The sequence below is a fragment of the Entelurus aequoreus genome, linkage group LG03 (assembly GCF_033978785.1).
Source record: "Entelurus aequoreus isolate RoL-2023_Sb linkage group LG03, RoL_Eaeq_v1.1, whole genome shotgun sequence".
Classification (NCBI taxonomy): domain Eukaryota; kingdom Metazoa; phylum Chordata; class Actinopteri; order Syngnathiformes; family Syngnathidae; genus Entelurus; species Entelurus aequoreus.
This window is the reverse complement of record NC_084733.1, coordinates 72470799-72497071: the sequence shown is the minus strand read 5'-3', so window position 1 is coordinate 72497071 and position 26273 is coordinate 72470799. Positions and strand designations below refer to the sequence as shown.

Below are 26273 nucleotides of genomic sequence, written 5' to 3'. Positions count from 1 at the left end.
ACAACTTCTTGCGTGCCCTTTCACATTTGTTTGACAAGAGTACTTGGTCTCCCTCAGCGATGTCATGATCTTTGGTCCTTTGGTTGTACAGTTCAGTTTGATGACGCTGACTGGTGACAGCATTGGCCTGGGCAGATGATAATGCTTCTTTTAGCTCCTCCCTCAGTTTGAGGACATATTTATCATAGTCAGCAATGTCACAGTCCCTCTCCACATTGTGGAACATTACGTCAACTGGGAGTCTGGGAATTCTCCCGTACATTAGATAAAACGGGGCATAGCCCGTCGACTCATGGGCGGTGCAGTTGTAGGCGAAAGTCAATGTCTGCAACATTTGGGGCCATTTTTGTTTGGCTCTTGGAGGGAGAGCTCTGATCATGCTTCCCAATGTCCGGTTAAAGCGTTCGACCACACCGTTTCCCATGGGATGATAAGCTGTTGTCCTCGACTTATTTACCCCAGAGATCAGCAGCAACTCTCGGATCAACTGGCTCTCAAAGTTGGCTCCTTGGTCGGAGTGAATTCTCTCTGGAAAGCCGTAGACACAGAAGTATCGATCCCAGAGTTGACGAGCAACCTGCTTTGCTGACTGATCATGACATGGGAAGGCGTGAGCCATTTTTGTGAAATGGTCAGTGACGACCAGGACATCCACAGTATTTCCATTTGGGATTTCAGCTGACCAAAAGTCAATGCAGACCATCTCGAGAGGGCTTGTTGTTTTGATGCTCTCGAGAGGCGCTCTCCCTTCGGGTTCGGGTGTCTTGCTCACCACACAGCGCTTGCACGACTTGACATATTCACGGACGTCTCGTTCCATGTCAATCCAAAAGAACCTCTGCCTCGCCAGGTATAGAGTCCTATGCTGTCCCTGATGCCCAGCCTCGTCATGGACACCCTGGAGAGCCTGCTTGGCCAGTGATGCAGCCACAACATACTGGTACCGCCTTCTCCCATTTAGTGAATCTTTGCTCACTCTATATAGGATGCCATCCAACATCTTGAGCTTCTCCCACTGCTTTAGAGTCTTCTGGACTTTGAGAGGCTCTTTAACTCTTTCTCTCCTCGATGGCCTCCTGCCACGTGCCACATAGTGAATGACTCTTGCCAGTATAGTGTCTTCCTGTTGCTTGTCTTGAAGCTCTTTAAGGGAGAAGACGGGTAAGGCACTTTCTCCTGGTGGAACAATCTTATGTACATCATTTACCAGCCAAGAGATCACTCTCCCTTTGGGTCCCTCACCCCACTCAATCTGACCATCCAGGACTGCCGTCACTTCTTCACTGCTCATTGAACTGCATGCCATTTCAGATCCGCCCAGTTTTACCTCTTGGCTGTTGGTACTCAGCCGAAACACATCCTGTATCCTGTCATCCCGAATCTGTTGCGCTTCCTCGAGCAGAGCTTCATATGGTTCTGCTATAAGTCTCTTGCTGACCCGTGACTTGATGAAGGGTTGCCTGCTCAAGGCATCTGCAACGATGTTCTTACTGCCTGGGATATATTGGATACTGAAGTCGTATGGAGCCAACTTCGACACCCACCGCTGTTCACAAGCGTCCAACTTTGGCTTTGTGAGGATGTAGGTTAGCGGGTTATTATCAGTCCAAACAGTGAAGGAGTGTCCCTTCATCCAATGGCTGAATTTGTCGCACACTGACCACTTGAGAGTGAGGAACTCCAAACGATGGGCTGGATACTTGGTTTGTGAGCGACTCAGGGCTTTGCTTGCGAAGGCTATGGGACGTGCTTTGCTCCCTCCTTCAGGGACTTGAGAGAGGACAGCGCCCAATCCATCCAATGAAGCGTCGGTTGAGAGGATGAAAGGGCGACCAAAGTCCGGATGGGCCAACACAACTGAGTTCAACAGAGCAGCCTTTAGTTGGTTGAATGCGTCGCTCTGTTCTTGATCCCAATCCCCTGGGCTGAGCCTTTTAAAGTGAGAAGCCCGTTTTGCGTTGGCCTTTCCAGTCGCAGCAGCGGTCAGAGAGAACAGGGGCTTCGCCATACTGGAACAGTTTTGTATGAATCTCTGGTAATACATTACCATACCAAGAAAAGACTTAATCTTTTTTGCTGAAGGTGTGACTCCATCCTCCATCATCAAGTCCGCTTCACTTATGTCTGTAATGACATGTATCTTTTCAGAATCAGTGGAAACCACATTCTCATCAATGATGTGGCCCAAGAACTTGACACTTCGCCGGAGGAAATGACACTTCTTCGGAGCCAACTTAAGCCCATGTCCCTTCAACCGCTTAAAGACCATTTAGAGTCTTTTGAGGGCTTCCTCTTCATTTGGGGCAAAGACCAATACATCGTTGAGGTAGCACAGCAGGGTCAAAAAGTTTTGGTCTCCGAAGACACTCATCATGAGGCGCATGAAACTTGCCGGGCTGTTGCACAGGCCTTGGGGTGGTCGGTTGAACTCATGGAGGCCTACTGGTGTAGTGAAGGCAGTAAACTTCTTGTCCTGTTCGTGCATGGGGACATTGTAGAACCCCGATGTCAAGTCCATGGCGCTAAATATGGCATTTCCCCCTAGCGCAGCCAAACAGTCAGCTTGGTGAGGTACTGGATGGGCATCCTTCACAGTGCGTGCATTAAGCCACCGGTAGTCCACACAAATGCGTAGTTCCCCACTCTTTTTCCAAACCAGTACTAATGGCGAGGCCCACTCACTTGACGACTTGCGTATGATGTTCTTCTCCTCCATCTCAGAAAGGACCTCTCTTAGTTTCTGGTATTGGCTTGGTGGGACACAGCGGTATGCTAGTCGGAAGGGGCGCTCATCAGTCAGATGGATCCTGTGGACGAAGTCTTTGGCTAGGCCACAGTCCAGCTTGTCCTTGGAGAACACCTCATCATGCCTCTGTATGAGTTCCACAAGCTGACTCTTCCAATAAGGGGACACTTCACATGAGTGGATGTCTATGTCGTCCAATCCAAGATCAGCAAGCTTATCCTGAAGGGCGAGACTTACAGAGGTGTCAGGGACATGGTCAGTGTCTACTCTTACGCTTTGGCCTTGTGCTTTTAGCTCCGTGCTGGCGACATAGTCCACTCCAAGGTCAAAGTCTTCAAGTGCCACACATGGTGAAACATCAGCTAACTTCATGTTCCTCCTCAGTGTCACAGGCTTGTCACTCGGGTTCACAACCTTCACAGGAACCCACCTGTCTCCGCTCATTGACGCCACAGTTCTCCCTACCATGACGCTCTTCCGGTTGGAGTGTGATTTGGCTGGTTCCACCAGTATGGTACTTCCCTCTGAGATAGGAGCCTTTCCAGGAAGCTTTACCCACACTATGTGCTCCTGTTTCGGTACCAGTGTCACGGCATTAGTAAGCTTCACAGTTCCAATGATGTCTGGGATAATGTCACCTTTCCATCTTGTTATGCCCGAGAGCATGCTCAAGAACTGCTCGATGCCTGGTTCACCAGTAGAGTCAGCTTTACTCATCACGCGCCAATAGCTGGGATCTTGCTTGAATTGGCGTAGCAAGTGTTTCAGCAAATTGGTGCCTACTATCATTTGGTCACGCTGGCCTGGCACGACTAGTGTGGGCACGATTGCTTCTTGTCCGTAGATTTTCAACTTTAACTGGTGAATGCACTTGGGTCGCACATGCACACCACCACAACCCACCAGAAAAATGTCTTTGGTGGACTGGGCACCCTCTGTCAGCAACCCTGCCTTGTGGAGCTCCTCTTCTGCTTCTTCACTCATCGTACAAGCCATTGAACCAGTGTCTAGCATAGCATACAGTGCAACTTGGTCATTCACCAGCACATCAGTGTAGAATAGATCATCTGCCTTCTCAAGTTTGTGTATATTCTGGAAAATCATGACACTACCATTCGGTGCAGTCTTGCAGCTCTCTTCATATATTGCATGTATGTCTTCTTCAGTTTTGAGGGTCTGAACTGATGCACTCACACTTTGCCCTCCACAATGTGAGCGACTCAGTTTCCCTGGTTGGGTGTGTGGTTCTCTGCTTGGGTTTGGCGTGGAGCGGCCCATGGGCAATCTCTCCTTGTGTGGCCAGGTTCCAGACACCCAAAGCACCTCTTCTCTTTCATGCAGTGTTCACGTGTGATGTGAGTTTTGTCACCACATACACGGCAAGAAGTGGGGCGTGTCCACTGGGTTGGCTGTTGGACAGGGGAGGCTGCTCTGGCCAAAATGCCTTCTAGCATGCTTAGTAATCGTTCTAAAGCCCCTGTTTCTGAAGTGGTGACTGCACTCACCTTTGTCTGTGTGGAAGGTTCTGCTCTCGTTGCAGTCAGCTCCTCAACTACAGGTTGACAGGTAGTGGTAGTTGCTGTCACCATTTTGAACTTCTCTGCTCTAATGGCCCTCTTCCTTGCCTGATGCTCCCTCTGGTGCTCATCGATAGCTTCTTGCACCTCCACGGCTGACCATTCGCTGATAGGCTTGCATCGGAACACACTGGAGAGTTCGGGGTTGGGGCAGTTCCTGATGAACATCATAGCAATTTGCGCTGACATGTTCTCCATCTTCTCTCTACTTTTCCGCAGATGCTGGTCAGCGTGCTCGGCTGCTGTATTGAGCCGAACCCTGTAATCCACTGGGTTCTCATTTGCGTCAGACTGTGTAGAATAGAAATCAGCCATTGGTAAGCCAGACATGGGAGAGTCACTGAAGTATCTTCTGAGTATGTCGTATACCACTTCAGGGTGTGTGTTGATATCAGCACTACTCTTCAGCCCCACTTTAACGATACTCTTAGCTCGTCCCAAAAGATGACTGAGGATTTCATCCGCCTGCTCTGTAGTCGGACAATTCTTTTTATGCAGGTAAGCGTCCATCATATCTATCCACTCTTGTACGGTGTATTTGTCTGAGCCATCCCCCCTAAACATCGATGGTTCCTTGACAGCTGCATTCACCGTGATGTTCAGTCGAGACAAATCAACTGGGGAGGGAATGGGCTCGAGCGGGGGTGGTGTCATGGGGTGTGGGCAACTTAGAGTGGGGAAAGGTGTTTGGTTGGCTAATATGCGGCTAACAACAGTGTCACCAATGTGGGTTCCCAACTCCCCTAAAAGGTCACGCAATTGTGCCAGGGTGTCATTATTAGCAACGGTGGGAGTGGAAAACATTTGCCTTGCTACAGGGGTACCATCAGGGCTGCTACAGCCTGGCTGCCTAGCTTGCTCTGCAGTCCCTGCTTGCATCCACCCTCTACCCCTCCCAAATGGTGTAAAGTCCATTATATTTCAAACACAATGAATATAACAGTGGAAATATGACGTTAAAATAAAATTTAACTATACAGAGACACGTGGTATAAAGACACTGTAAGTGAGGAAACGTAATGATAAATTGTGGAAAAACACAGCCACAGTAAAACAAAATCACTTTTTATCAAAAGTCTCAACGATCAACAGATCCTTTCTGATTGCTGTACGATACACTTACTTGCTCACAGCATAACCTCGGCAATCTGCAGCAGCTGATCTGAAGAATCCGGGTCACGGCACCATTTTTTAACAGTCAGCGTTCTGCGTTGTGTATTTTCTTAGTGAGGCACACACAGCGGAGTTGAATCACAGGGATTTATTCACCTTTTTTGGAAAAAAACAAAAACAGGGCGTCACACACAGTCCACGGCAAACGGAATCTCTCTCCACAGCTCCGAGCGTCAGTGCTCACTCAAATCAATTATATATATTTAAATGTGGAAATGGAAATAACAATAATAATAATAATAATAATAAAGGTAAAAAAAGCTTAATAGTCTCAAATAAATTAATTAAATAAAACACAGTATATAAAATATATACTTCAGCAAATAACAATATATATTAAGAAAAAGGATCCTTAAATGTGCAGCAATACACCTCATCTTTCCCACCCACATCAATTCTTTTTATATTTTTTATACAATAAACTATGCCAAAAAAACTCATAAGAGACATACCTTTTTTTGTAAAAAAAACAAAAACAGGACGTCACACACAGTCCACGGCAAACGGAATCTCTCTCCACAGCTCCGAGCGTCAGTGCTCACTGAAGCTGGTCACAAAGGTGCGACGCCAAATCACCCCCCAGGGAAACAAAAAGGTATGTAACGGAAAATAATAGAGTGGAACTGATTTACAATGAGATACACTTTTGGGGAAGTTCACAACAAAAAATGTTTTGAATAATTGACCAAAATTAAAATAAAATAAAATAAAATTTAGCTCGGCTACATAGATATGTTGAAAATATTACCTTTAATGATCCAGTGATTTTATCACGAAAAACTACTGATTAAATGAGATTGAATTAAGGAAGCAGTTTAAATTGTATTTATGATGAAGAAACAGGGATTTACGTGCTTAATCTCACAAAGTTCCGCTTTTTGATGGGGAGGAAAATAGAAATGTCCTGAAAATACATAATTTGTCTAAAACAGGGGAGTCCAAACTTTTTCCATTGAGGGCCGCACACTGAAAAATCAAAGCAAGCGGGGGCCATTTTGATATTTTTTTATTTTAAAAACTAATACAATATATGTATAAAAAATATACATTCAGGCCTCCACTCAGGCTTGATCCCAGGGACCCCAAAGGGTTTTGTTAAAAAAAATATAAAAAATGTGTCATTATTCAGTATTATTATTTTTATTATTATTACATAATAAATAATAATAATAAATCCATAGATCAACATTAGGTCTGTCTGTGAATATAACGTTTTTAAAGATTTATGTCGTATGCTCTTTTTGTCGAAGAAAACCCTGTTTTTTTATGGAAAAAACACAAAATATGAAATATTTTCACCCAATAAAATTTTTAAGTGGAATATTTCAAATTATATAATAATTGGAGCCTTAAAAAGGTCAATAACTCATAACACCATTGATTTTAATTCATTATCATTTTTTGAGCGATGACACTTAAAAACAAATCACACAAAAATGATTGGGGAACCAAAAGGGTCCTACTCATTAAAGTGTTAAAAAATAAATTATACATTTTTTTTACTGTTTACTTTTAACACAATAATCTCGAGATCAACTTCAGATATATCTGTCAATTATAAGTTGTATTTTTGTTTATGTTTTTTGTTTGTTCGTTTTAGGCCCCTCTTTAAAAAAAAAAAAAGACAGCTCAATTTTTTATATGGCAAACACAAAATATGCAACATTTTCCCCAAAAAATATCTCAAAGTGCAATATTTAATGTGACGTAATTGGAGCCTTGGATAGGTCAATAATTCATAATAACATTGATTTTCATTCATTATTTTTTTTAAAAGAAAGAAACAGCCTGCATGGCAGCTTTGTGTTATTAGAGTAAACATTGCAACAATGTATTGTTACATTTCACCTGTTTGGTCTTTCATACCACTTTTTATGTTTTTAATTTTTTTAATCGTATTTTAAAATGGGCTGTGGGGCCGTTAAAAAAATGACCTGCGGGCCGCAAATGGCCCCCGGGCCGCACTTTGGACATCCCTGGTCTAAAAAGTTGGTTTCAGCAAAAATGTGCAAACACTATAAATTGGAACGAAAATGTGCAAATAATACAATTAGAACAACATAATGTAGTGTAAAAAGCCATTTTTTTAGTGCGCGCTTGCATGTGCGTGTGGAACTGGGAGTGTCCTGTTCCCTGCGTGCTCGTCACTCATTATGGGGAGAAAGTGCAGCGTGCAGACACACATCAGACTGTCTACTCAACAACAACAAAAAAGTAGAGTCAATGGAGAAGCATCCAAATGCAGAGACACTCACAGAGGACATCGCCTGCGTGTGGTGAGACATTACTTGTGTTGTCTTCCATCCATCCATTTTCTACCGCTTGTCCCTTTTGGGGTTGCGGGGGGTGCTGGAGCCTATTTCAGCTGCATTCGGGCGGAAGGTCGGGTACACCCTGGACAAGTCGCCACCTCATCACAGGGCCAACATATCATTCATTAAAAAAGTTCTGTTTAAAGGGGAGCCAATGTTTAAAAGTGTCAGGTGGAAAAGTGGATTGTTGGTGTTATGTTGTCTTTGGTGTCCTAAAACATGTACTTTAAGTTAGGACATGGGCCGAGGATGTTGCAGCAGTTTCACACATATAGACCACACACACACATAGATATAAATTGCGTTGACTTGTGTTTGGTTGTGTAGCTTGCAGAGAAGTTCTTCTCTCAGACGTAAATGGAGAAAACGTTATGGAGGTCTGGATGGAAACAAACTTCTGGAGCCTGAAGAAGACTTACTACAAGCCACAGGTATGTGCATCTATATATGTGTGTGTGTGTGTGTGTGCGTGTGTGTGCGTGCGTGCGTGCGCACGCTCGCAGACCCTACAATTAGAGGTGAGGGAAGTATGTTACAGTGAGTCTGTTTATAAATCTAAATCACCACAAAGCTGCTGATTGGCTGCAGCAATTTCTGCTCCCGCCCCCTCACATTCTGCTGCCACCTTATTATGTGTTTATTTCATTGTCTTACATTTGTGTGCTTTGCAGAGGAGGCACACAAAATGGACGACAGCAAGTTGAGGAACGCTGACGACCAGGTGGGGCCTGTCTTAACACGACACACACGTGTTGGCGTGATCAAAGCAGAACTTCACAACACTTTCACGCATGATTGATTGCTGGATTTGGGCCCAAAATACCACAAATAACCACTGTCTGTTAATTTATAGATTTATATTCAAGATGAAGCTAAGTGCTATGCTTAAAAAGTGTGTTAGCTTGCAAAGGTTGCAGATGACCCCAATGAACACTAGGTGGCGCTACTGTCATGGTGTTTTTTAGGTTACGGCTCCACGACCAGCTTCCAGGATTCTGACCCAGAACCACCCTCCGAGTCCAGTCCAGAGGCCCATCAGTCTGGTCAGTCCTGGAGCCGCAGGTGCACCTGGAGCTTGGTGTCCTGGTAAGAAGAACACCACCAGGAGATGCAGACTGTGGGCATCAAAAATACATTTTGATATCTGTGCAGTGGTTCCAGTGTCAGCCAATGGCTCCTGCCTGAAGCCCCTCCCACCTCAGGCCTTGGTGCCACCAAAAGACAGGTGCCCCCAGGTGGCCCAATCCTGGTGCCCTCCTCAGCAGACTCCAACCAAACGCAAAGCGTAAGTCCTCTTAGAACCAATTCGAAGTCCCAACAGAACTGATCTAACTAGTGTGTGTGTGTATCGTTCAGTGCCGCTGACGTGCTTTTCGACACATTCGCATGTGATGGAAGAATTAACACCAACCACTTCTTTGAGGTAATGTCACATGACCCCTTCCTGTCTGCTAAAACATCATCATCATCATCCTCATCATCATCCTCATCATCATCATCATCATCACCCGTCAGGCCGTCTGGAGTTCTGGTCTTCACCGGTCCGACTCGCGACTTCGGGACTGCTTGTCTCTCCTCAGGAAGCTTCAGGACGCTGATTCTTCTGTGGACAGAAGCACCTTCCATAGGTGCACTTCCTGGAAATATTCTGTCCACTTCCTGTACAAAAACTTTCTGTATACTCCCAGTCTACTTTCTGAATATCTATATCCACTTCCTGTACACTAACGCTCCACTTCCTGCTTACTTCCCATCTACGTTAGGTCCTTTTCCCTTACACATCCTGTAAACTTCCTGTTTTCTGTCTAGACATGTTCAGTCTACTTCCTGCAAACTTAAAGCCGCTTCCTGTCCACTTCCTAGCTTCTTCCAAGCCACTTCCTGTATACTTGCTGTACACTTCCTCTAAAATTCATGTCTAATGTACTTTCTGCCCTGTCCATGTCTACTTCCTATCCACTTCTTCTACAATTGCTATACACTTCCTGTCTACTTACTGTGCAATCTCCCAACACTTCCTACAAACTTCCTGTCTACTTCCTTTTAAACGTATTGCTTACTTCCTCTCTACTTCTTGTCTAATGTCCGTTTTCCCTTCTTCTTGTTAACTTCCTGAACAAATCCTCAACACTTACTCTATACTCCCTGTACACTCCCAGTCTACTTCCAGTACACTATATCAATCAATCAATCTATCAATCAAAAAAATTGTATATAGCCCTTAATCATAAATGTCTCAAAGAGCTGCACAAATCACAACGACATCCTCAGCTCAGATTCCATATCGAATTTGTTGGCTTTTTAAAAAAATTAAAAAAACTAACTTGTTTTCTAGAACAAAACAAAAACATTTAGGAGGTTGATATGTAGATAGCCTAATTAGGGCTTTTACAAGTGTTTTAAAAAGCCGGTTACAACCAAATCCATGCAATAATTTGTTTTGTATTGCATGTAAACACAACATGTGTATGGGGCGGCAACCCACTTTCTTTCCACTCTGTCTACTTCCTGTCCCCTTACTCTCCACTTCCTGTCCAATTCCAAGCCACTTCTTGTATACTTGCTGTACACTTCCTGTCCACATCGTGCATATTCCTAGTCTACTTCTTGTCCACTTCCTCTACAATTCCTAGACACTTCCTGTCTACCTTCTTTACACTTGTAGCTTACTTCCTGTCCTCTTCATATCTATGTCCACTCGGTCTTCTTCTTGTCCATTTCCTCTGCACATCCTCTAGACCAGGGGTCCCCAAACTTTTTGACTCGAGGGCTGCATTGGGTTAAACAATTTGGCCGGGGGCCGGGCTGTATATATATATATCTATATATATATATATATATACATATATAGATATATATATATATATATATATATATCTATATATATAGATAGATATATCTATATATATAGATATATCTATCTATATATATAGATATATATATCTATAGATATAGATATATATATATATATAGATATATATATCTATATCTATAGATATATATATGTATATATATATATATATATATATATATATATATATATATATATATATATATATATATATATATATATATATATATATAGATATAGATATAATATATATATATATATATACAAACCCCGTTTCCATATGAGTTGGGAAATTGTGTTAGATGTAAATATAAACGGAATACAATGATTTGCAAATCCTTTTCAACCCATATTCAATTGAATGCACTACAGAGACAAGATATTTGATGTTCAAACTCATGAACTTTTTTTTTTTTCAAATAATAATTAACTTAGAATTTCATGGATGCAACACGTGCCAAAGTAGTTGGGAAAGGGCATGTTCACCACTGTGTTACATGGCCTTTCCTTTTAACAACACTCGGTAAACGTTTGGGAACTGAGGAGACACATTTTCTAAGCTTCTCAGGTGGAATTCTTTCCCATTCTTGCTTGATGTACAGCTTAAGTTGTTCAACAGTCCGGGGGTCTTCGTTGTGGTATTTTAGGCTTCATAATGCGCCACACATTTTCAATGGGAGACAGGTCTGGACTACAGGCAGGCCAGTCTAGTACCCGCACTCTTTTACTATGAAGCCACGTTTATGTAACACGTGGCTTGGCATTTTCTAGCTGAAATAAGCAGGGGCATCCATGGTAACGTTGCTTGGATGGCAACATATGTTGCTCCAAAACCTGTATGTACCTTTCAGCATTAATGGCGCCTTCACAGATGTGTAAGTTACCCATGTCTTGGGCATTAATACACCCCCATACCATCACAGATGCTGGCTTTTCAACTTTGCGCCTATAACAATCCGGATGGTTCTTTTCCTCTTTGGTCCGGAAGACACGGCATCCACAGTTTCCAAAAACAATTTCAAATGTGGACTCATCAGACCACAGAACACTTTTCCACTTTGTATCAGTCCATCTTAGATGAGCTCAGGCCTAGCAAAGCCGACAGCGTTTCTGGGTGTTGTTGATAAATGGTTTTCGCCTTGCATAGGAGAGTTTTAACTTGCACTTACAGATGTAGCGACCAACTGTAGTTACTGACAGTGGGTTTCTGAAGTGTTCCTGAGCCCATGTGGTGATATCCTTTACACACTGATGTCGCTTGTTGATGCAGTACAGCCTGAGGGATCGAAGGTCACGGGCTTAGCTGCTTACGTGCAGTGATTTCTCCAGATTCTCTGAACCCTTTGATGATATTACGGACCGTAGATGGTGAAATCCCTAAATTCCTTGCAATAACTGGTTGAGAAAGGTTTTTCTTAAACTGTTCAACAATTTGCTCACGCATTTGTTGACAAAGTGGTGACCCTCGCCCCATCCTTGTTTGTGAATGACTGAGCATTTCATGGAATCTACTTTTATACCCAATCATGGCACCCACCTGTTCCCGGTTTGCCTGTTCACCTGTGGGATGTTCCAAATACGTGTTTGATGAGCATTCCTCAACTTTATCAGTATTTATTGCCACCTTTCCCAACTTCTTTGTCACATGTTGCTGGCATCAAATTCTAAAGTTAATGATGATTTGCAAAAAAAAAAAAGTTTATCAGTTTGAACATCAAATATGTTGTCTTTGTAGCATATTCAACTGAATATGGGTTGAAAAGGATTTGCAAATCATTGTATTCCGTTTATATTTACATCTAACACAATTTCCCAACTCATATGGAAACGGGGTTTGTATATATATATACAAAAGTTTGGGGTCACCCAAACAATTTTGTGGAATAGCCTTCATTTCTAAGAACAAGAATAGACTGTCGCGTTTCAGATGAAAGTTCTCTTTTTCTGGCCATTTTGAGTGTTTAATTGACCCCACAAATGTGATGCTCCAGAAACTCAATCTGCTCAAAGGAAGGTCAGTTTTGTAGCTTCTGTAGTGAGCTAAACTGTTTTCAGATGTGTGAACATGATTGCACAAGGGTTTTCTAATCATTAATTAGCCTTCTGAGCCAATGAGCAAACACATTGTACCATTAGAACACTGGAGTGATAGTTGCTGGAAATGGGCCTCTATACTCCTATGTAGATATTGCACCAAAAAACAGCCATTTACAGCCAGAATAGTCATTTACCACATTAGCAATGTATAGAGTGTACTTCTTTAAAGTTAAGACTAGTTTAAAGTTATCTTCATTGAAAAATAAGGACATTTTAATGTGACCCCAAACTTTTGAACGGTAGTGTATATATATATATATATATATATATATATATATATATATATATATATATATATATATATATATATACATATATATATATATATATATATATATATATATATATATATATTAGATATATATAGCGCACTATACGCGCGCGCGATGATGTCACGTTATCGATGAGAAAATGCATTTTTAGACAATATGATTTGCCTGAGCGGCTAGGAGACACCGTGAGTAGCAAGCGGTAAAAAGTGGATAAGAAAAGACAGAAAAAAATTATATATATTCTTTAAAAAAAAATTAATACTTGGGACTTCACGCGGGCCTGATTTTGGACGCTGGCGGGCCGGATCCGTAGTTTGGGGACCCCTGCTCTAGACCTTCTGTTAATTTCCTGTATAGTACCTGTACACTCCCAGTCTTTTTCCTGTATACTATACCCACTTCCTGTCCACTTACTCTCCACTTCCAAGCTATTTTCTGTATACTCGCTGTACACGTTCTCTACAATTCCTGTCTGTTTCTTACATACTCTGTCTACTTCCTGCACAATCAATGTTTACTTCCCGTCCACTTCCATTACAATTCCATTACACTTCCTGTCTACTTACTGTACATTCTCTCAACACTTTCAGTCCACTTCCTGTGCACATCCTCAACACCTTCTAAAATCTTCCTGAATACTCCCATAGTACTTTTTGTACACTATATCCACTTCTTGTCCATTATCTGTACACAATATTGTACACTTCCTTTCCATTTTCTTTCAACTTCCAAGCCCCTTCCTGTATACTCGCCATACACTTCCTCTACAGTTCCTGTCTACTTCCTGCACAGTCCATGTCTACTTTCTATCCACTTCTTCTACAATTCCAATACACTTCCTGTCTATGTACTGTACGTTCTCTCAACACTTCCACTCCACTTCCTGTGCAGATTCTCAACACCTTCAGTAAACTTCCTCTATACTCCCTGTACACTCCCAAAGTACTTCCTGTACACTATATCCACTTCTTGTCCACTATCTGTCTACTTCATGTCAACATACTTTACACCTCATATCTACTTCCAAACAATTTATTGTACACTTTCTTTCCATTTCCTTTCAACTTCCAAGCCACTTCCTATATAATCGCCATACACTTCCTCTACTGTTCCTGTCTACTTCTTACATACTCCCAGTCTACTTCCTATCCAATTCCTATACACTTCCTGTCTACTTACTGTACACTCCCTCAACATGTCCTGTAAACTTACTGTCTACTTCCTTTACACTTCCCGTCCCCTTCATATCAGTATCCACTCTGTCTTCTACTTGTCCACTTCCTGTGCACATCTTCAACACCTTCTGTAAACGTCCTGTACAATCCAAGTCTACTTCCTGTACATTATATCCACTTCCCGTCCATTCCCTGTCTACTTCATGTCCACTTACTCTCCACATCCAAGCTCCTGTTTACTCGCTGTACTCTTCCTCTAAAATTATTGTCTGATTTTTTACATACTCTCAGTCTACTTCCTGCACAGTTGATGTTTACTTCCCGTTCACTTCCTTTACAATTCCAGTAGACTTCCTCTCTACTTACTGTACGCGCTCTCAACACTTCCAGTAAACTTCTTGTCGACTTCCTTTACACTTTCTGCTTACTTCCTGTTCTCTTCTTTTCTACTTCTTGTTCAATGTCAACTCTGTCTTTTTCTTGTCCACTTCCTGTACACATCCTCAACACCTTCTTTAAACTTCCTGTATACTCCCTATACTCTCCAAGTCTACTTCCAGTACACAATATTAGACTTAGACTTAGACTTCCTTTTTATTGTCATTCAAATTTGAACTTTACAGTAGAGATAAGAACGAAATTTCGTTACATAAGCTCATGGTAGTGCAGCATAAAAAAGCAATAAGGTGCATATATAAATAAATAAATAGGTTACTGTACAGATAAATATATTGCACTTTTTCACATGCATCCACGTTTATGGATGTATGTTATATTGTCTTTTTTATTCAAGCGAGATAATCCATTTTGGGGGGAGTTGAGGGGATAATTTAATTATGATCCGTTCAAGAGTCTTACGGCCTGAGGGAAGAAGCTGTTACAGAACCTGGAGGTTCTGCTTCGGAGGCTGCGGAACCTCTTTCTAGAGTCCGGAACCTCTTTCTAGAGTCCAAAACCTCTTTCTATAGTCCAGGAACCTCTTTCTAGAGTCCACTAGATATCCACTTCCTGTCCACTGTCTGTCTACTTCATGTCCACTTACTCTACACCTACTATCTACATCCAAACTATATATTGTACACTTTCTTTCCATTTTCTTCAACTTCAAAGCCACTTCCTGTATACTTCTTACATACACTCAGTCTACTTCCTCTACAATTCCTATACACTCCCTGTCTACTTACTTTACACTCTCTCGATACTTCCTGTAAACTTACTGTCTACTTCCTTTACACTTCCCGTCTTCTTCATATCTATATCCACTCTGTCTTCTTGTCCACTTCCTGTGCACACCCTCAACACCTTCTGTGAACTTCCTTTTACACTCCCATTCTACTTTGTGTACACTATATCCACTTCCTGTCCACTCTCTGTCTACATCAGAGGTGTCAAACATACGGCCCGAGGGCCGGATCAGGCCCGCGAACAGGTTTTATCCGGCCTGCGGGATGAGTTTGCTAAGTATAAAAATTAACCTGAAATTTTTGAATGAATGAAACAGCTGTTCTAAATGTGTCCACTGGATGTCGCAATAGCAATTTTTGGTATCTTTGTAAATGATGCTAAATATGTACAAAATAAACCACAAGATGTTAGTACATCAGTCGAGGAAAATGATAAAACTACATAAATAACTTAATGTAATTTCATTTTGATATAGTTTTTTAATCTTGATAGATTGAAAAATATAAATAATGACAAATAAAGATAGAATACTATTAACCGGCAGCACGGTGGAACAGGGGTTAGTGCATGTGCCTCACAATACGAAGGTCCTGAGTAGTCCTGGGTTCCCGGGCTTGGGATCTTTCTGTGTGGAGTTTGCATGTTCTCCCCGTGACTGCGTGGGTTCCCTCCGGGTACTCCGGCTTCCTCCCACCTCCAAAGACATGCACCTGGGAATAGGTTGATTGGCAACACTAAATTGGCCCTAGTGTGTGAATGTGGGTGTGAATGTTGTCTATCTGTGTTGGCCCTGCGATGAGGTGGCGACTTGTCCAGGGTGTACCCCGCCTTCCGCCCGAATGCAGCTGAGATAGGCTCCAGCACCCCCCGCGACCCCAAAAGGGACAAGCGGTTGAAAATGGATGGACGGATGGATGCATGGATACTATTAACCGCAACATGTAAGTGTAAAAAAAAACCAACAACATTATGATTTGTAAAATTTCAGAATGTGCTATTTCTATTTTTAAATAAAGAAAACAATCTGAAGTTGTCTTTATTTTTAAGTTATCCTGCCGTGATTTTACCAGTCTGACCCGCTTGGGAGTAGATTTTTCTCCATGTGACCCCCAATCTAAAATGAGTTTGACACCCCTGGTCTACATCCTGTCCACCGACTCTTCACTTCCTTGCTCTTTCCTGTATATTTTCTGTACACTTCCTCTACAACTGCTTCTTACATACTCCCAGTCTACTTCCTGCACAGTCCATGTCTATTTCCCTTCCACTTCCTGTTTACTTACCCAACACTCTCTCAACACTTCCTGTCTATTTCCTTTACACTTCCTGCTAACTTCCTGTCCTCTTCATATCATACTTGCCAACCTTGAGACCTCCGAATTCAGGAGATGGGGGGGGGGGGGGGGTTTGAGGTGGTAGCGGGGGTGTATATTGTAGCGTCCCGGAAGAGTTAGTGCTGCAAGGGGTTCTGGGTATTTGTATTGTTGTGTATATGGTGTGTTACGGTGCGGATGTTCTCCCGAAATGTGTTTGTCATTCTTGTTTGGTGTGGGTTCACAGTGTGGCGCATATTTGTAACAGTGTTTAGGTTGTTTATACGGTCACCCTCAGTGTGACCTGAATGGCTGTTGATCAAGTATGCCTTATGTGTATGTAAAAGCTGCATGTAGTAAGGGAACGGGCTGGCACGCTGTGTGTATGGAGGAAAAGTGGACGTGACGACAGGTTGTAGAGGAGGTTAAAGGCAGTGCCTTTAAGGCACGCCCCCAGTATTGTTGTCCGGTTGGAAATCGCGAGAAATTCGGGAGAATGGTTGCCCAGGGAGATTTTCGGGAGGGGCACTGAAATTCGGGAGTCTACCGGGAAAATCGGGAGGGTTGGCAAGTATGCTTCATATCTACTTCTTGTCCAATTTCCACTCTTTTTCTTGTCCACTTCCTGTACATGCCATCAATTTGACCTCACAAATGTGTGTGTGTGTGTGTGTGTAGGTGTGTGACAGGCGTGGTGTCTCTCCTGATGAAAGCGCTCCAGGGAAGACTTGTCATTCCGGACTTTTGCAGCTTTACCGAGGACACTCAGAAGTTGTTTTCCCGATGTCGTCAGATGTCGTGTGCTCAGGTAGACTTTGCACATTCGGGGGATAAAGGGGTCTGGGGGCGGGGCTTGCAGGTCATGAGGTCAGAGGTTGTTTATGTCAATTGTTTAGAACAAAGACAACATGGACGCTACAAAATGGGCGGTGTCCGTGTGCACGGTGGACGGCCAGAGGTAACACACACACACACACACACACACACACACACACACACACACACACACACACACACAAGTCACATGACTATACACAGTGTTGATAATATGTGTGTCAGGCTGTCGCTCGGCGACTGGGCCACGGCCCTCCCACTGGGCGAGCTCTCATGGCCGCTGGTGTACGGCGTGGCGGTGGAGCTGCTGGGCTCCCAGCTGGTCCACAGGTATGTGGGCGTGGAGCCGTATTGCACGCGGGAGTCGCCCTTCTCGCTTAGCAAAGCAGGTGAGGATTCGCCCGCACGACATTTCCACGCCACGGCGTGCTGCCCTTTGATGCGCTCTGACCTCGCGGCAGGAACCCCTCGCAGTCCGCTCACGGAGACCGGCGCCATCGTCACCACCTCGTTGCTGCAGGTACCTAAGCTCCGCCTACATGCACCCATATACGTCGACATTACAGCCTCGATGTGATGTCACTTCCTGTGCAGCTGCCGGGACGTTTGTGTGCTGACGAAGAGGAGAAGTACGACTCGGTGAGTTGATCGATGGACTGATTGATTGATTTAAGGACTGATTGATTGATTGATGGACTGATTGATGCAGGTGCTGAATGTCATCCAGAGGCTGTGTAACAAAGAGCACGCCAACATCAACTGTAGCAGGTGCGTGAACGCCAACATGTCATTGACGTGAAAAAAACCTTGATGGATTTTATTCAAAATGGCTGACAAGGTGAGAGCACGTGTGCGTGTTTGATGTCCAGTTTTCAGAGCGGCAAGAACGCCAACGTGCGACTTCAAGCACTCGCCTTCTACCTGCAGGAGAAGAAGGTAACCTAACGAGCCAAGCTCACAATATAGGCTAACATCATGGCCGCCACGCTAACGGCACTTATCCTGTCTTGCGTGTCAGTGCTCGCCAGAGAAGACTGACGTCAACGCCGCCTTGGACTTGCTGTTGCAGGTACGATGCCAAGCCATACTTGCCAACCTTGAGACCTCCGAATTCGGGAGATGGGGTAAGGGGGGGGGGGGGGGGGCGGGGTTGTGGTGGGCGGGGTTTGGTGTTAGCGGGGGGTGTATATTGTAGCGTCCCGGAAGAGTTAGTGCTGCAAGGGGTTCTGGGTATTTGTTCTGTAGTGTTTATGTTGTGTTACGGTGCGGATGTTCTCCCGAAATGTGTTTGTCATTCTTGTTTGGTGTGGGTTCACATTGTGGCACATATTTGTAACAGTGTTAAAGTTGTTTATACGCCCAACCTCAGTGTGACCTGTATGGCTGTTGACCAAGTATGCATGGCATTCACTTATGTGAGTGTGAAAGCCGCATATATAATGTGACTAGTTCGGCACGCTGTTTGTATGGAGGAAAAGCAGACGTGACGACAGGTTGTAGAGGACGCTAAAGGCAGTGCCTTTAAGACACGCCCCCAATACTGTTGTCCAGGTGGAAATCGGGAGAAATTCGGGAGAATGGTTGCCCCGGGAGATTTTCGGGGGGGGGGCACTGAAATTCGGGAGTCTCCCGGGAAAATCGGGAGGGTTGGCAAGTATGCGCCAAGCACGCCAAAAACATTCAATCTACCGTAAATGGGCTGATGATTTGGAGTGCATGAGAAAGTGGAAATGAAAACGGAGTGGTCATTGCACAAGTATATTGAATGTTGTAATGGCGGTAAGGAGCAAACTCCTGAGTCAGCATCAAATACATTTTAAAGCGCATAAAGAAGTAGACTACGGTGCTGCTCCAAATGCAGGAGATCGCCTACAGCCGCAGCGACAGGGACGCCAACGACTAATAAAGACTTGGTGGTTAATTGAATAGAGGCGTTAATTGGAGCATTTCCTGTTGTCGTGTTGCAAGTGTTCCTCCACAGAAGTGACGTGCGAGTCCGGCGCAGCCATGGCGGCGTCGCTGGCTAACGGCGGCCTGTGCCCGCTCTCAGGAGACCAGGTTCTGTCGCCGGCGACCACCCGCAGCGTTCTGTCCGTGATGCAGGTGGCCGGGATGAAGGACTACTCCGCCGCATTCCTCTACAAGGTCCCGCGCCTCACTTGACTTCCACAATGAGAATGTTTTGCCGGGCGCATTGTATGAAACATATACATGTTCAAAACAACCATTGTTGGTAAATAGGGTAAATAATGAGTGGGGAAGTTTATGATAGCAGATTAGTGCTGCGACTTAAACCAGGAATGTCCAAACTTTTTTTCCACTGAGGGCCACACACTAAAAAAATCAAAGCATGCAGAGGCCATTTTTAAAAATGTTCATATCAATACCAATGCAATAAATAAATAAATATATATATATATATATATATATATATATATATATATATATATATATATATATATATATATATATATATATATATATATATATATATATATATATATATATATATATATATATATATATATATATTACTTTTAGGGCTCCTTTCAAATTTGATACAGAAGGGTCTCCGTCATAAACATAAAAATAAGTCATACATTTTGTTATATTATACATGTATATTATGTTATATTTTTCTGCCCTTTTTGTCAGAGAAATCCCTGTTTTTTATGGCAAAAACACAAAACATGCGGTATTTCCCCCCCAAAAATGTTCATTGTGAATACTCTACAACAGGGGTCGGCAACCCGCGGCTCCGGAGCCGCATGCGGCTCCTTGACCACTCTGATGCGGCTCAGCTACATACATGCCGACCCCCCCGATTTTCCCAGGAGATTTATGGATCTCAGTGTCCCTCATAGATTACTCCCAGGGAAAAAATAATCATATTTACACTCTAATTACTAAATAAAGGGCGTGCCCTAATTGCACTGCAGTAATTGTCCTCTATAGCATTTACATACAGCATGCCAGTCCAGCCACATGTTGCATGTTGTTATTACTTGCACACACAGGAGACAGCAAAGCATACTTACTCATCAGCCACACAGCTTACACTGACGGTAGCCGTATCAAACAACTTTAACATTGTTACGTTACAAATATGCGCCACACTGTGAACCCACACCAAAAAAGAATGAAAAACACATTTCTGGAGAACATCCCACCGTAACACAACATAAACACAACACAACCATTACCCAGAATCCCATGCAGCCCTAACTCTTCCGGTCTACATTATACACCCCCGCTACCACCAAATCCTCCCACACATCAACCCCCCCCCCCCTCTCCGTGCGTTGGTTGAGCGGAAGAGTTAGGGCTGCATGGGATTCTGGGTATTGGTACCGTCAGTGTAAGATGTGTGGCTGCTGAGTTAGTACGCCTTGCTGTCACTTACGTGAGCAAGCTGAAATTGCATTCTACGTGTGGTCAAACAGGTACACTGTTAGGGCAGACTGTAGAGGGCGCCAAATGCAGTGTCATCACGCTCTGATATTCGGGAGTCTCCCGGGAAAAATGAGACGGTTGGCAAGTATGACGCTATCAAGCGCCATTCATTCAAAACTCGCGGGCTGCACTAACATCAAATTTCCACATTAAAGTGCGTGCCGGTGCGTGCCGGTGCGTGTGTCGGAGACCCCTAGTTAACATAGCACAAAGCGTTTAAGCTTTGTATGCGGTGTTATTCATTTTAAATTAAAAAAAAATTTTTGTGGCTCCCATTACTTTCTTTAATTTGTGAAACTTGCCAAAATGGCTCTTTGAGTGGTAAAGGTTGCCGACCCCTGCCCTAATCTATATAAAAATGTTTTCAAAATAAGTCTTTTTTTTAAACTTTCAACACTTAAATCTGTAATTTTACTTCAGATCTATCTGTCAATTATAAGTTGGTATTTTTTATTTTTTTGAATGTGTTTGTTTTAGGCCCTATTTATAAAAAAAAACAAAAAAAAACAACGTTGTTTTTTTATATGGCAAATGACAAAATCATTTTTGGTGATTTAACCCCCAATTTCAGCATCAAGGGTTGGAATTGGGGGTTAAATCACCAAAAATGATTCCCGGGCGCAGCCACCGCTGCTGCTCACTGCTGCTGCTCACTGCTCCCTCACCTCCTAGGGGGTGATCAAGGGTGATGGGTCAAATGCAGAGAATAATTTAGCCACACCTAGTGTGTGTGTGACAATCATGGAAGGAAAAAAAGAAAGGAGAAAAAAAAAAGTGCACTATTTTCCCCAAAATATTTCAAAGTGGAATATTTAATGTGAGGTAATTAGAGCCTTGAACAGGTTTATAATTCATTATTTTTTTGAGCAATGACAGTTAAAAAAATGCCACTAAACTGTTCATGGATCCAAAAGGGCCCCACTCCTAAAAGTGTTAAAAATAAGTAATATATATATTTTTGACTTTCAACTTTTAAATCTCTAGATCAACTTCAAATCTATCCATCAATAATAAGTTGGTATTAGTTTTTTTAATGAGTTTGTTTTATGCCCTTTTTGTCAAATAAAACTGAGTTTTTTATATGGCAAATGAGAAAATATGCAATATTTTCCAAAAATATTTCAAAGTGGAATTTGTGAGTGAGGTAATTAGAGCTTTGACCATGTTTATAATTCATAATTTGTGGAGTAATGATAGCTTTAAAGAAAAAAACAGCCTGCATGGCAGCTTTGTGTTGTTAGTCAAAATTTCACCTGCTTGCTCTTTAATTCCACTTTTTAATGTTTTTTTTTAAATTTGTTTTTCAATATTATTTTTAGAGTGTGCCACAGGCTGTTAAAAATTAGATGTGGCCTGCACTTTGGACACCCCTGACCTAAGCTAATTCTAATTGCAGGCGTCCATACCGGCCGTGGCCAGCATCCATGGCGGCCTGCTCGCCGTCATCCCCGGCGTCCTGGGCCTGATGGCCTTCTCCCCGGAGTTGGACGCCTACGGAAACCCATGGAGGGCGGTCCACTTCTGTCAGGTGGCGACACTTTAATCGTAAACGCTTATTTTTAACTTCCTATTTCTGACCTTTCACCTTTTGTGCCGCCAGGAGCTGGTGTCCACCTTTCAGCTCCACGCCTTCGACATCAGGACACCTTTCCGGCAGGTTCTGGCCTACAGGCAGTGGAAGGCGGAGTCTGAGGTGAGTGCTGTTTGTCCACTGTGGTGTCGGACAATAGTCCGCGTGGTCCTCAAAGGCGTCCATTGGTGTCCACGCAGGGTTACCACATCATCAACGTCCTGCTCGCCGCCTTCAAAGGAGACGTTGGGGCGCTGCGGCGGTGAGTTTTTAACGTTTTCTCTCCTCTGTGATTCATCTTCACACTTGCCGTCAAATGCTTCCCCATGCGCCCTACAGCTACTTCCTGTCGGGAGTGGACGTCAATGCTGTCGACTACGATGGCAGGTCGGCGCTGCATTTGGCCGCCGCTGAAGGACACACGGAGGTAATCCGCTTTCTGCTGGAGAACGCAGGAGCCAACGCCGCCCTCAAGGACAGGTGAACCAATGCATATCTACAGTAGAGTGGAACCTCCATTCACAAACTTAATTAGTTTGTGAACACTGTAAATTGAAAAGTTTGTATAGTGAAGCACAGTTCCCCACAACAAACAATAATTTGTTCTGGCCTCGACAAAAGTCAATATTTTAGTTTAAAAAAAAAAGCACACTTTGAAGACACTATAAAGTATAATATATACAGTTTGTATATACATTATGTATATGTATACAGTCGGGATCACACTTGTAAAGAACATAATGTCATGGCTGTCTTGAGTTTCCAATCATTTCTACAACTCTTATTTTTTCCAACTATCGTGGGATCACACTCCTCAGCCTTCCCGGTAAGGTCTATTCAGGTGTGCTGGAGAGGAGGCTACGCCGGATAGTCGAACCTCGGATTCAGGAGGAACAGTGTGGTTTTCGTCCTGGTCGTGGAACTGTGGACTAGCTCTATACTCTCGGCAGGGTGCATGAGGGTGCATGGGAGTTTGCCCAACCAGTCTACATGTGCTTTGTGGACTTGGAGAAGGCATTTGACCGTGTCCCTCGGGAAGTCCTGTGGGGAGTGCTCAGAGAGTATGGGGCAACGGACTGTCTGATTGTGACAGTCCGCTCCCTGTATGATCAGTGTCAGAGCTTGGTCCGCATTGCAGACAGTAAGTCGGACATGTTTCCAGTGAGGGTTGGACTCCGCCAAGGCTGTCCTTTGTCACCGATTCTGTTCATAACTTTTATGGATAGAATTTGTAGGCGAAGTCAGGGCGTTGAGGCGATCCGTTTTGGTGGCTGCAGGATCAGGTCTGTGCTTTTTGCAGATGATGTGGTCCTGATGGCTTCATCTGGCCAGGATCTTCAGCTCTCACTGGATCGGTTCGCAGCCGAGTGTGAAGCGACTGGGATGAGAATCAGCACCGCCAAGTCCGAGTCCATAGTTCTCGCCCGGAAAAGGGTGGAGTGCCACCTCCGGGTTGGGGAGGAGACCCTGCCCCAAGTGGAGGAGTTCAAGTACCTCGGAGTCTTGTTCACGAGTGAGGGAAGAGTGGATCGTGAGATCGACAGGCAAATCGGTGCGGCATCTTCAGTAATGCGGACGCTGTATTGATCCGTTGTGGTGAAGAAGGAGCTGAGCCGGAAGGCAAAGCTCTCAATTTACCGGTTGATCTACGTTCCCATCCTCACCTATGGTCATGAGCTTTGGGTTCGGACAGAAAGGACAAGATCACGGGTACAAGCAGCCGAAATGAGTTCACTCCGCCGGGTGGCGGGGCTCTCCCTTAGAGATAGGGTGAGAAGCTCTGTCATCCGGGGGGAGCTCAAAGTAAAGCCGCTGCTCCTCCACATCGAGAGGAGCCAAATGAGGTGGTTCGAGCATCTGGTCAGCATGCCACCCGAACGCCTCCCAAGGGAGGTGTTTAGGGCACGTCCGACCGGTAGGAGGCCACAGGGAAGACCCAGGACTCGTTGGGAAGACTATGTCTCCCGGCTGGCCTGGGAGCACCTCAGGATCTCCCGGGAAGAGCTGGACAAAGTGGCTGGGGAGAGGGAAGTCTGGGCTTCCTTACTTAAGCTGCTGCCCCCGCAACCCGACCTCGGATAAGCGGAAGTGGATGGATGGATGGATGGATATATGTATGTATGTATGTATGTGTATATAAAACACAACAAGTGGGTTATGAACAATCTATTATCAAAACATTACAACTGTTAACATGTGCACACATACAAAAGTCCCTTAATAATAAAAGAAAGTTTAAAAAAAGTTAATCCTTCTTACCTTGCAGATGACGACAGCGGAAGAGAGAAGAGGGGTCGGGAAGGAGGGGCTGTGTGTCTGTGGATTCCCTCTCCTCTCTTAGTCTAAGTCCACAGCGAATCCCTCCCTCTTTTCCAGGCCAGTTTATTGGCTTTTTTGGAGTAATAAAATAGACAAAACTTGGTGAATGGCGAGAAAATAAACACACGCTGAAGCACTGAGAAGTGGCGACCGGGCGTAAACAGGATGTGATGTAGAGGGCGCCACCTCTCCAAAATATCCGTGCCCCGTGTGTACTGTAATGCACAGGAAATTACATCCACAAAATGGCCTAAGGCTTCCAGCGGCACATTAAATAAATGAATGAATAAATCAATCAATCAATCATAGCCCTAAATCACGAGTGTCTCAAAGGGCTGCACAAGCCACAACGACATCCTTGGCTCAGATCCCACATGAATGAATGAAGCCTTTGTAGGAGACAAGGTTTACACACATTTGGCTCCATCTAAAGGTTTGCAAATTGACATTCCACTGTATGTTGTATTATTAAACGCACGCGTTTGACGTCCTGAAGGAAAAACCTTTCCTCAGGGACATCTGACCCATGCCTGCCCAACACTTTAGAAAAATAAAAAAAGGGTTTACTACACATTTTAAAATAAATATGTCAATTTTTGTTGTGACACTTGAATGTTTTAACGCAAAAGTATTACGATGTGGAACCATTATCACTTTAACATTGAGTTTGATGCAGTTCCATGCGTCACCAGGTGGGGGACCTCTCCGCTGCAGGAGGCCAGGAGACACAACAGAGACGGGGCGGTCCAGCTGCTGCAAGGAACCTCGTGATGCGTCCCCATAAAGTACACGACCTCCGCCAAGGCGCAACGATACCAACTCATTAGGATCAGGATCGAACCGAACATCTGCAGTAAAAATGACATCTTGAACCTTGAACATTCTCAGTAGCCAACAGCAGGGGGCAGTGTCATATCACTAATTAACACGTGGATGTTGTTTTTTAAAAAAGGGGAAACTTTGTATTTTGTCAAGTTGCCATGACAGAAACACTTTTTATCAATAGAACTTTCCTGGGGGCGAAATGTCGAATTAGCTTGTGAGTCGACAACAAAGTGTGTGTTTGTGAATGCTGTCTGTCAATCTAATTAGGAGTAAACAAGATTTGATCCAAAAAATGTCTTGTTGACTTTCTGTGTCTCACTAACACACAACAAAATGCACCCACGTTGTCTGGTCCCGGTCCTGCAAAAGTCTTCAGATTAAAGATCCGACTAGTTAAGTCACTTTACGACCTCTACTGAGGGAAGCTCACAAATAAACTGATTTACCGGAAGTTACGACAACGTCACAATAAAAGCATCCACATTCCATTTTACGGAACAGCTGATTTTATTTGATTCTAAGTCCACGATTAGAACACGAGCACCCTTTAAAAATATATATTGAATCGGTA

At 43.7% G+C, this 26273-nt stretch overlaps 1 protein-coding gene across 3 annotated transcripts; it reads left to right on the top strand.

Annotated features, from left to right (window-relative positions):
• Positions 1-7691: 7691 nt before the first annotated feature.
• glsl (glutaminase like) lies at positions 7692-25950 on the top strand. 3 transcript variants are annotated; one of them, XM_062040646.1, is made up of 21 exons: positions 7692-7772; positions 8136-8239; positions 8480-8529; positions 8774-8894; positions 8961-9093; positions 9165-9231; positions 9324-9436; positions 17380-17509; positions 17598-17659; positions 17761-17924; positions 17997-18055; positions 18130-18174; positions 18245-18303; positions 18405-18471; positions 18554-18604; positions 19504-19680; positions 22385-22516; positions 22589-22681; positions 22759-22820; positions 22898-23038; positions 25570-25950. In XM_062040646.1, exons 1-21 carry the CDS (start codon positions 7720-7722, stop codon positions 25646-25648), a joined length of 1962 nt encoding a protein of 653 aa, XP_061896630.1. In that variant the 5' UTR covers positions 7692-7719; the 3' UTR covers positions 25649-25950. The 3 variants fall into 3 exon arrangements, 2 of the variants coding, with proteins under 2 accessions (XP_061896630.1, XP_061896631.1); XM_062040647.1 differs by lacking the exon at positions 25570-25950 and adding an exon at positions 24825-25260; XR_009825205.1 differs by lacking the exons at positions 22898-23038; positions 25570-25950 and having other exon boundaries at positions 22385-22511; positions 22759-22811.
• The last annotated feature ends 323 nt before the right edge of the window (positions 25951-26273 follow it).

Coding starts and splice junctions, on each gene's coding strand:
- glsl (XM_062040646.1), top strand. CDS start 7,720: ATGGAGAAGCATCCAAATGCAGAGACACTCACAGAGGACATCGCCTGC. Junction 7,773..8,135: donor GAGGACATCGCCTGCGTGTG/GTGAGACATTAC, acceptor TTGGTTGTGTAG/CTTGCAGAGAAGTTCTTCTC. Junction 18,175..18,244: donor AAGAGGAGAAGTACGACTCG/GTGAGTTGATCG, acceptor TGATTGATGCAG/GTGCTGAATGTCATCCAGAG.